This window comes from Brassica oleracea, chromosome C2, assembly GCF_000695525.1.
Source record: "Brassica oleracea var. oleracea cultivar TO1000 chromosome C2, BOL, whole genome shotgun sequence".
NCBI lineage: Eukaryota > Viridiplantae > Streptophyta > Magnoliopsida > Brassicales > Brassicaceae > Brassica > Brassica oleracea.
The window spans coordinates 37,607,341-37,627,206 of record NC_027749.1 but is presented as its reverse complement, the minus strand read 5'-3'; the positions used below and the strand labels follow the sequence as shown (position 1 = coordinate 37,627,206).

The following is a 19,866-nucleotide window of genomic DNA, read 5'->3' as shown; positions in this document are numbered from 1 at the left end:
AGAGAGAAAGTAGATCTCAAGATGTAAGAGAAAGAAGGAGATAATAGTTTTTTTAATTTAATTGTTGATCTGGGTACAAATATTTAAAAACAAGTGACCTCAGTACACAATATAATAAAATATATTTTTCTCTCTTCTTCTTCTCTTCAATAAAATTGAGCTTATAAAACCCTTATAAAGCCTTATAAAACTTTATAAAGTCTGGCAGCTTAATTCTCAAGTCTGACAGCTTAATTCTCAAGTCTGGCTGCTTAATTCTCAAGTCTAGCTGCTTAATTCTGCTTCATGTCGACAAGCAGGGTCAGGGGCAAGGTCAGGGTCAAGGCCAGGGCCAGCAGGGTCAATCCCAGGGCCAACATGGTCAAGGTCAAGGTTTCCGTGATATGCACCAGAAAGTAGAGCACATAAGGAGCGGCGACACCATTGCTACACATCCCGGTGTAGCTCAATGGTTCTACAACAATAGAAACCAAACTCTTGTCATCGTTGCCGTCATGGATTTAGCTAGCCACCAGAACCAGCTTGACCGCAACCCAAGGGTATATATATACCCCAAAGATGCTATTCACATTGAAAACGCTATTCTTTTAATAAAAACAAATTGAAACTATAATTGTTTTTGGATTTATACAGTTTCAATTAAATTATTTGACCAAATATAAAACATTATATATCTGCACAGTTAATATTTCTTGCTATTTTTTATTTTTTTATAAAATTGTTTGTGTACATGTCTTATTAATTATAACTATTTTATTAAAATTATAATAAAGACTTCAGTTATGTTAGTGTTTATCGTATTGGTTAATATTAGATTACTGTTATCACCTTACACTATTATGTTAGTCTAAATCGTATTGGTTACTATCAAATTAGTATTTTATAGTACATCTATAATATATTGTTATTTCAATCTAAATCATATTGGTTAATATTATATTAGTGTTTTCATGATGTGATTTTTTTTGTCAAAGTTTTTATGATGTGATTATATCTCTAATATACCGATAAAAAATATTAATACAAAACACAGTTTAAATTTATTTTTTTTATACCGTATGTTTTGGACAAACTTGAAATTATATAAAACAACAAAGTAGAAAACTAGACAAACTCTAAACTATATTAACTACTATAATGAATATATGTTATGTGTTAAAACAAAAATAAAATCCGCGCGACCGCGCGGATCATGATCTAGTTATCTATTTAAAATCAATGCTGCATATGTTTAAAAGGGATTGACATTGAAAGTTTGGTTCGGTTTATTTTTGGTTATTCGGTTTAATCAATTTGGCTATTAGTATATCACTTCTCCATTTCTACATTTAAACATGACTATCCAAACGTGTTGTGGGTGTAGAATGCAATGGTTCTTCCACAGTGGAATGCAAACGCAAACGCGGTTCTCTACGTGACAGACGGGGAAGCCCAAATACAGGTGGTTAACGACAACGGTGACAGAGTGTTCGATGGACAAGTCTCTCAAAGGGCAGCTACTTTCCATTCCACAAGGATTCTCCGTTGTGAAACGCGCAACAAGCGATCAGTTCAGGTGGATAGAATTCAAGACAAACGCAAACGCGCAGATCAACACTCTTGCTGGACGTACCTCAGTAATGAGAGGTTTACCATTAGAGGTTATAGCCAATGGGTACCAAATCTCACTTGAAGAAGCAAGAAGGGTTAAGTTCAACACAATAGAGACCACTTTGACCCACAGTAGTGGCCCAGCGAGTTACGGAAGGCCAAGGAAGGCTGATGCTTGAGTGCTTAAATGGCTGCGTTTAACAGTGAGCCTCTACTGTAAAAGGAAGCTACATAGGAGTAATAATAATAATGTACGAAAATGTGACTGGTTTTGTTGAGGTTTACCTGTAAAATGTGACCCCTTTTCTGAATAAAACCACTCGCGTCTATCAGGCTCACAACAAAAACATAAATCAAATATAACCCGAAAAATAGATAGTGTTTTAGATATGATACACATCCAAATCATTATATTATATTGAAAAATAATATTTTTAAACAATAAAAATCCAATACGTAATTAAATGTAACCCTCAATTAAAGATAAATTTAATATTTAAAATAACTAGTATCATTTTTCTCTTCCATCAAACTAGGTAGGGACGTTCACGTTTCTAATCGGGTTTGTTCGAATTCAATTGAATTTCATTTTCAGAAACATGATATTTATTATTAGTTTCATTTGGATATGTCGGATTTGGTTTTGAGTTTTTGGGTTTGGTTCAGATATATCAGAACACTGGTTTATATTAAGATAAACCCTTTACGCGGGATGAACATTATACATCCAAATGATTTTTACGTATTATTATTTATTTTGTATTCATTTATATTTACAATAATTCATTTGGTAAATAAATCAAAACAATCATTTTATTTATTTTATATAGTATATAACTGATTTTCAATTGTATTGACATAGATATATTATAGATGTTAGTATAAATATTTATTATTGAGATATTTACTTATATGATTTTGTTAACATTTAGATATTTGTTGTAACAAAAAATTTAAACCATTAATCTCAAAATTTTCAATGTGAGATTTTTTCAATGTAAATTTCAAAATTTAAATATTAAGATCTCAATACTTTTTCAATAAAAATTTCAAAATTAACATATTTAGGTATTTTTATATGGTATAAAATTTAATTTGAACGATATCAAAATAGATATATATATATATATATATATTTAATATGAATATCTGTTAAATTAAATTTTATATATTCATACGATTTTATGATCATTTATCTTGTTATAACAAAACAAATTAACCATTGATCACAAAATTTTGCAATGTAGATCGTTTCAAAAAATTCAAAATCTAACATTTAAGAAAAAATATAAATTTTTTATTATATAGTCAATGTGATTGTTTAATTTCTTTTAATAATATAAAATTAGACAAAAAAGGGAGGACATAAAAATTGTTATCCAATCTTTATTATTTATAATTATTAATTGTCATATATATGTGAATAATATTAGATAATTCCGTAGTTTTTATTTAATAAAATAATTGATAATTTTTTTTTGTACACTACTAACCAATTTGATAATTAGCTTAATAAGAAAGTATAATATATGTTTAGATGGACCAACTTATTTTTCTAAAGATTCTAAGAATAATCCTAGTGATGACATGTGGATACAAAAGAAAGTTGCAATGTTTCTCAATTAATATATAAGAGATTAGAAACCCAATTGAACCCATTTTATTTAAGGTACAGTTCTAATTCAGATTTCAGTTATCCAAATATTTTTTTGTGACTTAAAAGTACACACTTTAGTTCGAAAACATGGAAAGTTTAAACAATTTGCATTAATAAAAGTTTGGTGACATGATTTTAAAGTTGTTAAAAAACAGAGAAAGACACTTTTATAGCTTTTTAACCCAAAATGGTGGGAGAGAAAAAAAATCCTTTTATAGGGTACTTCCGGAAACAAATCCAGTGGACATGGGGTTAGTCTTATAACTCAGAAGAATAGAGCACGTGGCTACGAATCACAGTGTCAGGGTTTGAATCCCTCCCTGCCGATTGTGGGCACAAAAGGAAAGGCTGTTTTCTTCCAGGGCAAGGAAAATCATGTTCCGGATAGAAGATTCAAAACTAAGCCAAATTGGTTTTTACACAATCAGGCTATTAAACCGAGTAATAGATTTCATCTACAAACCCTAATTCAGTCTTTATATAATACTTTTACAAACTTTATATTATTCATCAGTTTTTCTATGCTATTGTTTTTCTCTTTGTTCATGTAAGAGGATTTAGGATTCTTTTACTTATGGTTACATGATTTAGAACTATAGATAACCTAAAACTCTACAACTAAGATTTAGGATTCCTTTGCTTATGGTTACATGATTCGAATCCGAAAATCCAAACCAATTCGACCCAAAAGGGTAAACCCAAACCAAATTGAATGCAACATATATAATCCCAATAGATATTTTAACATTATTTTGGATTCTAGGTTTTACCTAAACCGAATACGGATATCCGAAGAAATCAGAACAAATCAGAACACATAAATATTTTATATCAAACCCAAACCCAATGCTAAAAATGTATTTAAAATACTTAAAGATGCCAATAAATATCTAAACACATGAATTATTGATTCAAATTTATATTTTTGTATTTGATTAAATATTTAGATTTTTTTGACAATTTCATTTGAAGTTTCATTATGATACGTTTCTTGTGAAATTTCAATAAAGTTATTTATTTTTAAAATTTAAATATATATTTTTGTTTATTAGGTTGTTAGTTGGTAGTTTTCTTTTATGTTTCTCACCAACAAGGTTTCTTAAAGCTCAAGCTAATCCCTTAAAAATCTCCAAGAGAAACCTTAAAACTTCAAATATAAGGTTTTATGTTCTCTAAGAGCAACCTCAAAACTTCAAATTATATGGTTTTGTACAGTGAAACCTCAAAACCTTATATTTGATGTTTCATATTTTTAAAGTCCTCAAAATTATTTGTCTACTAAATAATCTTGTTAACTTTAATATCTATCATTTTAGTCCTTATAAATTTTATACTTCATTAATATTACAGATGTAAATACTACTTTAGTTCATAACTGATATATAACTCTTAAAAAGTTAATATTTATTTTAAATTTGATTAATTGATCATATATAAAAACATTACAAAATTATTATATTGAGTGATTTAGTATTTTATTTGTAGTTAATGATTTAATTAAGTTTTTAGTTATTATTTATTATAACATAGTGTTTTATTAATCAATATTTTCACTAATATTACTTTAACATATTTTATATTATATATAAAAGTTTTGATAACTTTAATCAGTTTTGATTAATATCGGGGACAAAAATGCAAATATAAATTTCTTTTAAGGTTAGACTTAAGGTTTTACCACTAGGAAGAAACACCCCCCAAACCTAAATTTGAGGTTCTTCCGACCTTAAAAATAAGGTTGATTTTGGAGATGCTCTTAGAGACAACCTATAAAGGCTCTAACTATATATGAATGCTGCCACCCCATGAGGCCCTGAGGCAAAAGGACATCGGTAGACGTCACCTTGCGCTATGGCGAGGGAAGCTAACGCTTTTAAAAACCAAGAGAACCTCCAAACACTTTTTACTCCAAAAAGATACAGACCTAGAAAACTGATAGATTCACAAACACTCAGAAACAAAAACATAACTCTCATACTAAGTTACTAACCATTAACGCAGCAATCTGAGCGGTCAAATTAAATTCTTTGGTCTCCTCGAATTTAAACCACTGATATTACTCCAATCGGTTTCCATTTGGCTGCCAAAACTTGCCTTACTTCCAGACTGGTCGAAGATGTGGACTGCACAATGAACTCTCAGTAAAACACATATGACGTTTAGTATAGAGCTCCAATTGGTAAACCGCTTATTGGAGAGGATATATATGTGGAAAGAGAATTCTCCCATAAATTCATGTGTTGCGATTCATTGAATTGATTTAGCAATTCCTGATTTTTCCCCAGACTGATCTTGATGCGTTCTGCAGAGATTACCTTGGGAAAATACAAATAAGATTTACATGCAACTTTGATTGAAGATCGACTTTCGCTGAAACATAGAGAAAAGAGTGGTTATGATAGCGCAAGACAATTCTCCTCCTTGGACTCTAACAAAAACGTGAAAAAGAGAGAGAGGGACAAAAGCGAGACATGAGGATGTGATAGAGAGAGGAAGATGGTGTAAGCCGTTTGCAGCTTAACTCTTTCGCACGATTTTGATCAAATAAAAGGTAGCTGTGTTTTGTGGACAAGATGAATGTATATGTACACAGCGATACACATTTAGGGTTAGGGAAGCCTGTGGTTGAGCTTTGGTTTATTAACAATTATAATTAAACAAAGTTAAGAAGCCAAGGTCATTACAAATCTAGTTAGTGGTTCCTGTCTTGAGAAACCTTTGCATCAGCCTCAGGGTTTTACCGATGATTCAATATCTGGACTGGTAATAATGAAAACTAGAGCTTGATCTGCGCGTCTCCGCGGGTGTTAGTTTTTATTTTTTTTTATAAATTGTTTGTACCTTTTTAAGCATATGGGTTATTTGTCTAATATTAGGTTCCTATGAACCTGCATGGACATGTATGAATCTGATTCAAACCCCGTCCATAAATTTTATTATATCCGAACGGGGTTTAATTTTAGAATCAAAAATATCAATACTCGAAAAACCGATATGTATTCTGAATATCCTTTTCTAACTAATTATGTAAACAAATAAAAAAAATTGTCACCCTGTTCGAATTCTCATCACGAAATGGAGTTACTCCGTTGTGAAACTATTATGGTTAATACGTAAAATAAATTTTATCAAATTATTACTGTAAATGCAATTAATGAATTAATTTGTAAAAGTGAAAAAAATGAATTAAAAAGAAATAATAGTTATGTTTTGTAATTCTTTAATAATAAAGTTGAATTAATTAGAAAAGACAATAAATAAAGTGATTGGAATTAGTTTAAAAAGGAATGAAAATATGTAAGAAATCACTTAAAATTAGGCAAGTACTATTTTGTACTTATGTTTTAATAAAATACTACAACTTGAACCGCGCCCCGCGCAAGTATTTGATTTAACTTTTATTCAACGTAAATTCATAAATTGCCGATTTTATAAAAAAAAACTCATGTATATTTTTATGTTTTGTAATTTACATATAGAGTAGAATATAATATTTTATAAAATAGATGTTTGACAACATTTTTTTATTTTCACATAATATTATATTAAAAGTTTTATAACTTGATGCAATTTGATGTAATTGTACTATTCATATATTAACCTATTGTTTTTTTATTAATTTATTTTAAAATGAAACAACATACTAAAAAATTTATTTTTTTGCATTAGTTTTCTATGAATATTATTAATTTTATGATATTTTTTTTTCTCAAAAATTGAACTCTCAAATATTTTATATTTGACTACATGTGATTTAGTTAATATTTGTACAATATTAATAATGGTCAATATATGAATATCGATTTGGTTACATAAATTTTGGAATTGTAATTAATTAATTTAAATTTATTTTAAATGCAGTGGCATAATCTGAAAATAAAATGAAAATACAAAAAAAAAACTTAATTTATTATAAATACAATAGCTAAATGTGTAAATAAAAGAAAGTAATAAGCATAATGCTATTTATGTTTTCAAATGATTCTCATTTATACTGTTTTTCATTCTTCCAAACAGTACCAAAAGGTACTTCCGTTTTTGTAATATAGATATAGATACATGGTAGACTTTCTTTAAAAAATTGTAGGATAACTATGTAACTAAAACATGTGCGTGTGCACGAGTGGATTCTTATCTGCAGTAGACAGTGTAATGAATATGGTTAACAAGTACCATATTGTATATGTTACATACTTCCACATTGTTCTTAATTAGCAAATAGAGTGTTTGAGAAATTGGAATTAGATTGGATTAAGAGAGAGGAACAGTGAGGTTTTCCTCTTCCTTGTTGTATTTTTACTCAACTCTTGAATCTCAACACGCAAGACAGAGATTATTTTCTCATGAAATTGGCTTCACTAATCCTTCACTCTCTTCAACTAGAGCACAACACTATTCTAAGCAAAAAAAAAAATGTTGAATATTTTTAGGTAGATGGTTAAGCTTTTTAGAAAAGGACAACCCAAATGTGCTTGTGTGTAAGAGAGTAATTTCTAATCAGCCGATTGTTTATGATGCAAAAGGTTTAATAACTTAATAGTAAAGATAGAACGCATATATATATGCTACAAATCTCTCTCATGCCCAGTAGAGTTTGAAGTCTGGTTACCAGATCACCTCACAAGTTTAGTAATATAATAGTTTTTCTTTGTAAAAAAACGCAAGTAGAGTTTGAATCATACACATAATAGAGAGACTATAACAATAAGGGTTTTAAATTTGAGTAACTGGGATTCACTTGGGCAAGAGAGACGATTAAGATTTGTGAATTTGCGCAGACGAATCAGTAGGCAGGAGCAGCGAGATCCTCCTCCTCCTTGTTCTCTTGGCATCGTTTTAGCAGCTGAAGTTGGCGTCGAAGATGCAACACCTGTAATAACACCATGTTACTTCATCTGGTTCACATATTGATAATTAACCAATCACCATGTTACTTTGTAAGATCTAAACTCTCAGCCTCAGCTTAGGTTTTGTTATTGTCTCTTCTCCAAAAGGCTTCTGCGTAACAAGTAAAGAGACCTTGACCCTTTTCCACAAGAGATAGAACAGTGGCTCTAAATAGAACTAGTATAAAAAATTACCTCTTCTTGAAGCATAGTTGGGAGGAAAGCCATAGAAATGAGCTGCTTCATTTCATTAATAAGAGCTTGGTCTTTGATCCCTGACCATGTCTGTGGAGGTAAGGCCAGCAGAAGTACAGTGAACAAATCGTTTCCTGCTGGATAAGTTGCCTCCGGACCATACTCACATTCAGTTTGGGTCGATGGCACCAATAGATCAACATTTTGTTCACTCCCGTCACGCACAACAACTCCAGTCACCACCGTGCCTTCCACCTCGACAGCACCTTCATGTAGTAAAATCGTTTTAGCAATATTGAACAAAATTTTAACAGTCAACTTACTATAAGTAGCAGCATATGACATACCGTTGACACATTTCACCTCCCGACAACAGAACTCTATTGATGAGCATCCGGATAGGATTTCAGCTCCTTGGCAACAAGCCTTTGCTGCAGCAAATGTCATACTGTCTTCGTAACCAACTGAGGATAAGAACTTACTGATGTGTTTGAACAGTTCAGTTTCATGCACTTCTTTCAGCACCACTTGCTGCAGTAGATTAACAAGAGACCAGGCATGTAAGAGTCAAAGATTGTCCAAAGAGCAGCGAGGATGACGCTGGAAAAGAACAGATAATCCAAAACAAGGAAAAGGAATGTATGCCTTTAAGTTGAGCCTCGATTTCTCCTCTGCGCTGAGATTTTCTTTTGCATCCTCTGTTATTCTGATCTCAGCCACCCATCTGATGAATGTGTTGAAATTTGACGGAAGTGACTTGAACACAACTGATATGATTTTTTCTACACTATCTACATGCTGTGAGCTTACAAGACGAGGAACATCTTCCTTCAGATACCTGGCAATGTTGATCCAGCTTTCATCCTTACAGCACTGTTATATAGACAAGTTTTTTTTTTTATTACCAACATACCAATGAAATGTAACAAGGATCTGAATTTCATTCAATACATTTTTAAGAGCTGTTTTCCTAAGGTTTCGAGAAAGGCGAATCAAATTCACATTTACATCAAACCAGTAATGGCTGTAAGTGATAAACTGCTTTAAAATAAAATGCAACAATGAATATAAGCAAACATCTAGAGAATCTATATTGCAACCAAACATACCAGAGTATAAAGCAATCCGGGTTCTCTATGGGGTCTAGATATGAGCATGAACCTGAGAACAACACAGAACCCCATCAGACCTTATAAAGAGTTACTTCATGATACAGTAGAATAGAAAAAGATGAAAAATGAGTATGTTACCCTCTGCGTTTCCCTGTTGACTGGTCAATGCTGTCCATGGCTTCCCAAAGAAGTTTAAGAGGAACCCAATGAGGAGGATACTTGAAACGGGCAACATCAAGAATCAAAGCCATGTCTCTTTCAGCGTTATAGCCACCAATTGGTGAAAAGTGACCAGACCCAGTCTGCAATAAGAGTTTGTTACAATCCTGATCAACACGGTAGGATCGCTAAAGAAACTAACGTTTCACAGCTATGCTTCAGAAGTTACCTGCTTAAATACTCCTCTGTCATATGATGAGATCAAATGGCAATTCTCAGAAGAAGAGCATTTGATAACGAAGTTGCGGAAATCGGCAATGGTGGTCTGATTTGTGCGGAAAGCTTCCACTTTGGCTCCAGTACAATGGGCCAAACAGACAACTTTTCCAAAGGAAATGCCCTTGGCCTTGACTACTTCCAGGGGCTCGCAGCAGTCCAGCATCGATTCATCAAACCACCTCCAAGGCCCTATTGGAAGAAACAAACCTCAAAACTCTCATGTAGACAAGGAAGTATTTGCTACTCTTATGATACTAAAAATAGTATACCTTTCCATTTACGTCCAGGATCAATAGAAAGAGCGTTCAAGACAACTGAAAGGCTAGCCAAGCCACAATACGCAGGTTCGGACTGCGTCTGGAAATAAGAAATCAACCTGAAAAATCCTTCCATTGTGCCTTTCTGAAGCGCTTCACTGAATATTTTCTGCACAGATCAGATGAAACAGAACAGAACAGAACATATGTTTTTAGTAACTAAAGCAACACATATAGCAAGAACAAAGACTATCCCTCTGTAATGAAAGTATAAAACCAACAAGGCGACTACTTCTGAACAAACAGTAAGATCTCACTGCTCATAAACCTAGAAGACCTAATTTTTCATTGGAATCCATGGATCAAAAACTTGATCCGTACGACCGTACCTTGCCTTCGGCAGAAGAAAAGTCAATGGCCGGAGGAGAAGGAAGAGATCTCCGGTAGAGACCCGCCGTAGCCATTACCACAGGTTTCTTTCTTTCGTATAAGTAAACTTTGAACTTTGGGCGTGATGAGATTTGAATATGTGAAGGCGATATGTATTATAGTAGAGACTCTCACAGGTCAACGCTCTCGCTTTTTCTCTCTCTCCTCTCTCTTCCTCGCTCAAGTCAAACGTGTAAACCACGACGAAACGCCGTTAATTACATCCGGCCCGGTTCGTCTTCGATTTGTTTTACTACAAATATGGTTCTGTTACGGTTTAGAATTGGGATGAGCAAACGGAACTGACGTCGTGTGGACACCGTTAGTCTTTGGTCAAAGTTGGCGTGATATTCTTCTTAAACCACTTGGGTCCTCTATCAGGTCAACGGTGCAGTGCAGCTCCTGCATAGACCGTGGTATACGATACTGAAAGTGAATTTCAACTTTCAAAAATTCTTGAATGATAATATTGAAATACTAGGGGGTGTCCGCGCGGAATATTGTTTTATTGTTAATAAGTATGAGTTTTCTGGATGATATAATTATGTAGCCGTCTTTATTTGTTAAAAGTATTATTTGTATTTTTACTGTATTATGTAGTAGTAAGTGATATGTTAATATATTTTGTGTTTGTTTTTTCAATAATGTGTTGTCGTGTATATAATAGTATTTGTTAGTGGTGACGTGAGCCTCTCATATAAAGCATATTTAATTTTAATAACTTTGTATTTATATATTTGTTGATTCTAAGATTAGCCATTTCAAAGTCAAAATTATATTTTATTGTATTTTCAAAATTTTGAACATTATTTTTTTAAGATGTTTTTAGCCATATCTCTATATTTTGACCTTACCTATCACCATCTTTGTATTTCGTTTACCTCACCGGTGCTTCTCCCAGGAATGATTGTTATGTTTTGGAGTAGAGTTTTTATTGTCCGTCTTGTCCTGTGAGATTATCTCATATTTGTTGTAGGTCGGGTCTATGAGTTCCAAGTTGTGCTGGGTCGGATATATGAGTTACAAGTTGTGCGGTTGTTTCTCACTGCATTGTAGGTTGTTTCGATCAATATTGATTGCTCCTCTTCTTCCTTAAATTTTGGCTGATGTTGGAGACTGCATCTTCTTGGGTTGGGTCAGAGTTTAGGCGTCGTTGATGTTTTTTCCTTGTCGTTGGATTGACGTCGATGGTCCCTGCTCGTCTTGGTTTTAAAATTTTGTTTTTTCGTGATCTAACTTCTTTTATCTCTTTCATAGCTTGAGTACGGCTCTACGGTTTGTTAATTTCATTTTGTTTTCCATTCTCTCGATGTTCTCTCATCTCGTTGCAGTTTTCATTGCTGCTCGCATCTCTAGTAGCTCTCATTTTTGCCATGTTTGCCACTCTAGGTTTGGATAGTGTTTTCCTCCGTGTATGCTCGGTGGGCTTGGAAGGTTGTTTATGATATCAAGCTTGAGCTCTGGTTTCTCGGTGGTTGGCTTCAATTCTCGCTGCCTCAAGTTGTTTCTTTTCTTTCCATGTTTCCCATGGTATAGGCGTACGGAGTTAATCTCATGGAGATTTGGTCTTTTTTATCTAGAGTTTTGTGGTTCTTCGCCGGCATGGACGTCTTGCTTTAGTTTGTGAGGTGCTTCTTACCTCTTAGCTGGTGGCTGAACTTTTGGGGCTTTAGGCATGTGCCTTCCTACTTCGTGCTGACTTTGGCAATTTGGTCATTATTTTTCTTCTGACTTGCTTTTTTGTTCTTTGCGTTGGTACTCTATCACACACATTTGTGTTCGGAGGATTGTTTTGTCTCAGATTTTATTTTTTTGCTTTTTTTCTGACTTCTGATTATTTTAGCTAAAACACTCTGTAGTAAGATGAGGTAATTTAGTCTTCATTCTTAATCTCTTTTCAGTTTCGGACCTTTATTGAGTTAGTATTATTATGGAATTTTATCTTTTTTTTGTGGTTGCGGAGGTTTTAGGTTTAGACCATATGTTGTGCTCTAGTTTCTTCTTTTTAGTTTAGTTATTTTATGATTTTTAATATTGAAATAAATATTTAATTTATAAATTAAAAAAATAGAAAATAGTAAAAATTAATAAATAGTGAAAGTTAATATTATTTTTACTTGTTCATAAATTAAATATTTAAAATTATTTATATTATTTTACTTATTTCTTTATTCATCTTGAATTTTACTGACCAATAAAATAATTATCAAATTTCATATAATGATTCTTTGTGCGAGAATGATTAGATAACTAAAATTCTCAGAAATTCTATCAGAATCGAAAATTTCTCTTTCTTTTGTTATTTGTTTATTTATTCTAATTTTCTTAGTTTTTACATTATTCAAGTTCCATCGGTAATTTTTTAATATAACAAACATTTGAATTTTGATGAAAAAATAAAAGAGGACACATGGCAGCAAACCCCCCTGCCACTTGTCAGAAGAAGGAAAAATGTCTACTTTATATATATAGATAGATTGTATTTTCTACGTGGATTCAATAACCGTCCTAAGGTTTAGACTGGTCAAAAACAATTTTTGTGGCCCAGCAGTGCCAAAAATGTCACTTCACGATTGGACAAAAAAATATTCATTGGCTAGGCATATTTCTTTTGATTTTAATTTTCATCCAATAATTCGAAAGAATTTATTAAATGATAAAACTTTTTTAAAAAAATATCAAAATTATATTAAAAAATTAAGATTTTTTAATCTATAAATAGAGACTACACTCATTTTATGTGTCATTTTCATTATAATCAACTATTTTAATATTTTAAACTTTTTCTGTACCAGATTGTTTTCAATTAGTGAAGATGGTATCAGAAATATAAGAATAACCATCTTTTACGAGTTATTTGGAAGATCACAAGATCCTGAAAGAAAGTTTCCTCAGCTCGGAGATCATTCATTTATGCAAAATTCAAAGGCGGACAGTCTAGCACGCAGTGTTAGGAAACAATCGTCTTTCGTCGTTCACATGGATGTGGAGCTCCCATTTTGGTTTACAGAGTAAGTATGAATCTGTTAAGTTGATGACAAAAAAAACTTTTTTTTTTGTTAAATAGATCTCAATAATAATCCTTATATGTTATTTTAGTTTTCAAGTTAATTACAATCAAATTATTAATATATAATGATTATGTTCTAAAAAAATAAATATATAAGTTAAAAATGATGGGGTAGGGTGTTGAAATTTTTTAAACAAACCATTGTAAAGGGTTAACATGATGTAGAAGTTGAATAAACGAGGTGGAAGAAAGAGAAGATGATGTGAAATGTTAATAAGAGAAAAAGAGGGTATTGATAATGAAATGAGTGTTGAACCATTATACATGGTCGTGTATAAAACAATATGTACAAATGTCAGAATTTTTCAACACCCTTAAATTACACTTTTCATATTCCACTTCATCTATTTTTCCATATAATAATTCAACAACTATCTAATTTTTTTTTACCTAGATTGGTTTTATTTAATAAAATTCGACACTCTATCCCACTATTTTATTACATATTTTTATCTTCTTTTAATTGTTAACAACAACATATTAAAATATATTTAAAATTTAATATTTTAAAATTAAAATTTTAAATTATTTGAGTATTTTATATTTTAAAACAATAAATAAAATTTTAAAAATAACTTAAAATAATATTTTCGATTATGATTAAATTTACAAAAAAAATTACATAGCTTTAAATAATTTTTGTTTATTTCGTATTTATATTCTTAACTATTTTTATATAATACAAAACTAATATTGCTAAAAAATTAAGAAACTTTAAGTAAATGATGCAACGCAGAAAAACAAAAAATAAAAAAAACACATAACTTAATTAGTACAATAGACTCAACTCACAATTAAATAAATTAAAATCAATAGAAATTAAGTACTTTTTAAAATAAGTTTAAATAATAATTCAAAATGTTTAAAAGTTTAAATAAAAGTTCATTGGTATGATTATTGTAAAATTATTTTGAGAAAAAGATTTTTTCCTATATGCAAATCAAATGAAACAAATGTCTATTTATAGAGTATAAGAATTTATGAATTTTGATCTAAAAATCTTAAAATAAGAAATTAATTTATTATAAATATTTTATGTTAAAAAAAATTAGGGTGAAATAAGAAAATTAAAATTCTCAAACATCCAATACAAAATAGACGCCTAATTTTGTAGGACCCATTTATTTTGGTTTCAACATGCTAATACATTCAACTAGCTAATACATTAAACTAGCCAAATGTCATGTCATTGTTTAATTTTATTCAACACTCTTATTGTAAAGATTAAAGGGTTTTTTTCAAAAATAACCTAAAATTTGTAGTTAAACAAAAAAATGACCTATGTTTTTTTTGAAACTTTCTCTTGCCCTATTCATCCTAGAAGTTCGATTTATTCACGAAATGCCGTTAACATTTTTTTTTTTTGAAAATGTCTTACTTTATTATCATCTTCATCTTCACCAAGTATTTACAATATTGTCATTGTCATCAATACACCAACCACCATGAACAACCATTTTGAAAGTGTTAATGCACTAAAGTTTCAAACTTTTCTCATTCTGTCTCATTTCTTATGCACACAAATCACATCTCTTTCACTATCTCTCCAAATTCGTCCAAGAAACTGAAGATTTTGATTCCAAATTGTGCAAGGTTCATAGAGACATTGAAGGTCATGATTCTTGGTCATTCACGAGTTGGTAGCTTTTGTGGTGAAGTTTTGGATGATTGGAGAAACCAAGTAAGTCATCTCACGGGTTGAAGGTATGAAATTGTTATTTTTTCAGATCATCTAGAAGTCTTCTTCGTCGAGAAGTCTTCTTGTCAATGCTTAGGTAAGTTTTACAATTGACCTTTTGTGTATTTTTCAAAGAAGTACTCCCTAGAAGTCTTCTAACTTTCCTTTGTTAAAATTTTTTTTTCGAAAATCCCAGAGAAGACTTCTCGAGAAGTCTTCTCGGCTAAACAAGTTAGTTTTGCAATTGACCGTAGTTCGTCAGAAATTTGACTTTTTATAGAAGATTTCTCCGGAAGTCTTCTTGGAGAAAACTTTTAAAGAAGTCTTTTGAACGTCTTCTCGAAGTCTTCTCGCTGTCAAAAGAACTCTGCGTGAGCTACTTCTGGACGTTCTTTAGAAGTTTTCTCAAATTTTATTCCGCGTTTTGGTCAAACCTTTGGCTGGGAGAGAAGACTTCTTTTGAAGTCTTCCGACAGGGAGATACTTTTGAAGTCTCCTCTGGAAAAGTCAAATATAGACAATTGCAAAAGTAACGCAGTAGACTTCGTGCAACACTGAGTAGACTTCAGAAAGACTTTGAGAAGACTTATATAGAAAGTCAAATTTCTAACAAACTTCGGTCAATTGCAAAACTAACATGTTTATCCGAGAAAACTTCCTTGGAAGTCATCCCTAACATTTTCGAAAAAAATTCTAATTCAAAAGTAATCCAATATTTGCAAAGGAAGACTTATCAAGATGTCTTCTGTAGAGTAGATTCTTTAGAAAGACTTTTTTCGTAAATTTGCAATTGCAAAAATGACCTAAATGGAAGACTTCTTAAGCAGTCTTCTACGTAAATATTTATTAAACTTCAATTTTCTCCTAACTTAAAATGAATTTTTAATATTTTCTTGTTAATTCATGTTAATTAGTCAATATTGTGACTCCCGAGTGGAATTCATAACTTAATTGGTGGTAATTATGAGGTTACAAACATTTATGTTTAATATTGTTCTTAAGAAGTCTTCCATGAGAAGACTTACAGAAGAGAGTCTTCTGCGATTTTTTATTTATTTATCAGATGTTCTATATTTGCTAATGTGTTTTAATCAGATTGTTTTTTGCAGATTATTTGTCAGTTACCTATAGTCTATGTAGAATGGTTGTTCATAGATAATTTTTGGGATTTTGTGGTGGATAATATCAAGGGAGCGAGAATGTTCTTTTTGAGTGATAGTTCTACACATGCCGAACTTGTTGAAATGGCTCAAGAAGCTTACAACCTTGACATGAACAGAGAGGTTATGAATTTAATTTACTTGTTACCAGACGAAATGATGCAATAGATGGCTCATGATACTCTTTCTATTCATGTTACAAGTGATAGACAAGTTTGAAACTTGATCGAGATAAGTAAAACACATGTTGTACATCTTTGTGTATCAAGCCGAGGCAGGACGAGGATTATTGGTGATGCCAACATTGATGGAAACCAAGACGGTGAAGATGTTGATGAAGTTTCATATGAAGAGGAAGAACAAGATTACGAAGATGTTAATGAAGTTAAAAATGAAGGGGAGGAGGATGCTAATTTCTCCGATGCTGCTGAAGTAGATGATGAGTTTGCATATTACAATGTGTATGGAAATGTTAAAGATGAGGATAAGGATGAGGAAGAGGCAGATGATATTTGTTTTGAGGGTTTCAAAGAGACATATGCTAGTGAAGGAGGAAGCTCAAATGGGACATCATTTGACTATATATATGTCAACTAGAGTTTTGTTAATAGAGATGCACTGGTTTCAGAGCTGCGGTTGTCAGCGGTGAAGCGAAAATTCTCCTTCAAAATATACAAGGCTACTAAAACTCTACTTGTGGCAAGATGTCGTGTTGCAAGGTGTGGATGGAAGGTTAGAGCGAGTGTGAAACATGGAACAAACACGTTTTAGGTAACCAAGTATCTGAAAACATATACATGTTCTGTGTTTGACCGATTGGCACAACGGAAACATTGTACTCCGAAGTATGTTGGGAAGCTTTTCATAGATCGCGTTGGAATCATTGATGGGTTAAATTTGAAGCATATCCAAGATGCAACGAAGAACATGTTTGGCATGAAGCTAGATTACACCACTTCATACAGAGCATTGTTATATGCACAAGAATTGGTAAGAAGAACAACAGAAGATGGGTATGAAAGGCTGTCTTCATATTTGGAGCAAATCAAGTTGGCAAATCCGGATTCTATCACTAGTATAGAACTTGATGATAAGGATAGCTTTAAGTATCTATTTCTATCAGTTGGAGCTTCTATTGCTGGTTTTCAGTATTAGAGAAGGGTCATCGTGGTGGATGGGACTCACCTAAGCGAGAAGTATGGAGGTGTTATGTTAGTTGTAGCTGCACAAGATGGTAATTTTTAGATATTTACATTGGCTTTTGGAATTGTATATGGTGAAAATGATCATTCTTATGAATGGTTTTTCAAAAAATTGAGAAGATGTGTCTCTGATCAGCATGCTTTGGTGATAGTCTCCGACCGGCACACATCCATTAAAAGTGCATGTGATAAAATGTTTCCTTGGGAAACCCGAGGTATATGCTATTATCACCTACAACAGAACATTGTCCAAAAGTATAAATGGAAACATCTCTTGTACTTGGTTAAAAGCGCTGCTTATGCTCATACAGATTACAACTTTGACTAGTACATGGACGAGATTTAGAGTGCTAACCCGGAGCTTGCAACATATTTTAAGGAAGCAGGCATGAGACTATGGTCACGGGTTCATTGTCATGGAGAAATGTACAATCTGAAAACAAGCAACATATCTGAATCTATTAACTCCGCACTGAAGCCAGCAAGAGGATTTCCCATAACATTTCTTTTGGAGTTCATAAGAGAGAAGCTGGGAAGATGGTATTGGAAAAGGCGAGAAGATGATATGAATCTCACAACTGAACATAGTCGGGGAGTTGAATACTTATTGGAGATCCGTTCAGAGATAGCAGATACGATGAGTGTCCAACCAATTGATGGATGTCGATTCTTTGTAACAAGTGGCAGACAGGACAGTGTTGTTGATTTGGAACATGTCAAGTGTGATTGTGGTGTCTATGGAATCGAGAAAATACCTTGCTCACATGCTATAGCAGCTGGATCATTTGCTAATTTGAATATCGCCACACTTGTGTTCCCACTATACTCAACGGCGTATTTGTATGTAGGATACTCATAGAATATATATATCCTTTTGTTGGAGTAGTTGAGGCACACAAATGTCTTTCTCCGGAAGAAAAGCGAGGTCCGGGGCGACAAAAGAAGTCAAGATGGCAATCTTGGTTGGAGCTGTCCAGGATGAGAGGACACAAACCGCGGAAGCTACACACGGATTATAGCTGCTCAAACTGCAGACAACCTGGTCAGACACGTCCAAACTGCAACCAACCTGATATGTAAGTCTTCAGTAAGACTTCTATAAGTCTTCCAAAGGTCTTCTATACATCTTCTAAGTCTTTTGTAAGTCTTTTGCAAGTCGATTTCTCTTAGTAAGTCTTCAGTAAGTCTTCTGGAGGTCTTCTGTACGTCTTCTAAGTCTTCTTCTCTGTGAGTTTTCAGTAAGTCTTCTGGAGGTCTCATGTACGTCTTGTGAAAGTCTACTTCTCTAGGAAGTCTTCCACCTATCTATCTATCTATTGTGTTATGACTTCTCTATTGTGTTATGAATTATCTATTGTCTTATGACTTCTCTATTGTCTTATGAATTATCTATTGTGTTATGACTTCTCTATTTTGTTATGAATGATCTATTGTGTTATGAATTATCTACTGTGTTATGATTTATGAATTAGTCTCAGACATTAGAAAAAAAAAGTTAATCCTACCAAACCAGTTGTACAAGGCTAGTTTGGTACGAGGATAGGTTACAAAAAGGTCAATCTTATCCTCTACCCTTTTAACGTACTTCATGGTTACAAAAGCGGACAAAAGCATCAAGGTTCTTGTACAAACTACAAAAGCGGACAAAAGCATCATTGTGGTTCGTACATATTTTGGAGCTAGGCATGAATAAAGATTATACGACCCGACAGGGAGCCTTCTTCCTAAACCGTTGTAACCTGGCTCTGAGGTCTTAAATTCTCCATACTTGTTAACCCACATCTATCCAAAATGATGATCAAGCAAGCAAAGCCTATCGGTCCTAAAATGCTTTGGATTTTTGGAAAACCGAAGCCTCGGTAAATTGATAAAACAAATCAACATGCTGCATTGAAAACATAACAAGTCAGACAGATTCTTCAAAAGAAATTGGGAAGACTTCCATAAGACTACGTGAAGGACCCTAAGATCGGCTCACTCGAATGGATCAGATCTGGATATGAACTCTGAATGGAGAACTAGATGGATTGAAGGGTCGCACGAAGGTTGCGGAATGGCCTTCGATATTCCCGACTTCAGATGGTGCTTGATATGACTCACAAGTCCACCTAAAGAAGAATCTCGAACCGTTGCTTGATATGACTCACAAGACCAACGAGTTTGAGAGATATTTGCTTGGATATGACTCACCA

General features: G+C 32.7%; 3 protein-coding genes across 4 annotated transcripts in view; 2 read left to right on the top strand and 1 right to left on the bottom strand.

Moving 5' to 3' along the window:
* The window catches only part of LOC106327304 (cruciferin BnC2-like), a 6,172-nt gene extending 4,403 nt beyond the window's left edge, over nucleotides 1-1,769 (top strand). Inside the window, 3 exon segments of the mRNA XM_013765428.1 lie at nucleotides 367-539; nucleotides 1,364-1,489; nucleotides 1,491-1,769. Coding sequence (XP_013620882.1) covers nucleotides 367-539; nucleotides 1,364-1,489; nucleotides 1,491-1,769 — 578 coding nt within the window.
* A 6,020-nt stretch (nucleotides 1,770-7,789) lies between these two features.
* LOC106327302 (glutathione gamma-glutamylcysteinyltransferase 1-like) lies at nucleotides 7,790-10,657 on the bottom strand. 2 transcript variants are annotated; one of them, XM_013765426.1, is made up of 9 exons: nucleotides 10,525-10,657; nucleotides 10,148-10,304; nucleotides 9,829-10,067; nucleotides 9,579-9,742; nucleotides 9,438-9,489; nucleotides 8,974-9,201; nucleotides 8,676-8,859; nucleotides 8,329-8,594; nucleotides 7,790-8,117 (listed from the first exon to the last, which is right to left on the bottom strand). In XM_013765426.1, exons 1-9 carry the CDS (start codon nucleotides 10,597-10,599, stop codon nucleotides 8,031-8,033), a joined length of 1,452 nt encoding a protein of 483 aa, XP_013620880.1. In that variant the 5' UTR covers nucleotides 10,600-10,657; the 3' UTR covers nucleotides 7,790-8,030. The 2 variants fall into 2 exon arrangements, with proteins under 2 accessions (XP_013620880.1, XP_013620881.1); XM_013765427.1 differs by having other exon boundaries at nucleotides 8,057-8,245.
* A 7,441-nt stretch (nucleotides 10,658-18,098) lies between these two features.
* LOC106324145 lies at nucleotides 18,099-18,533 on the top strand. The gene has a single exon (XM_013762165.1). It carries the CDS (start codon nucleotides 18,099-18,101, stop codon nucleotides 18,531-18,533), a length of 435 nt encoding a protein of 144 aa, XP_013617619.1.
* Nucleotides 18,534-19,866: the final 1,333 nt, after the last annotated feature.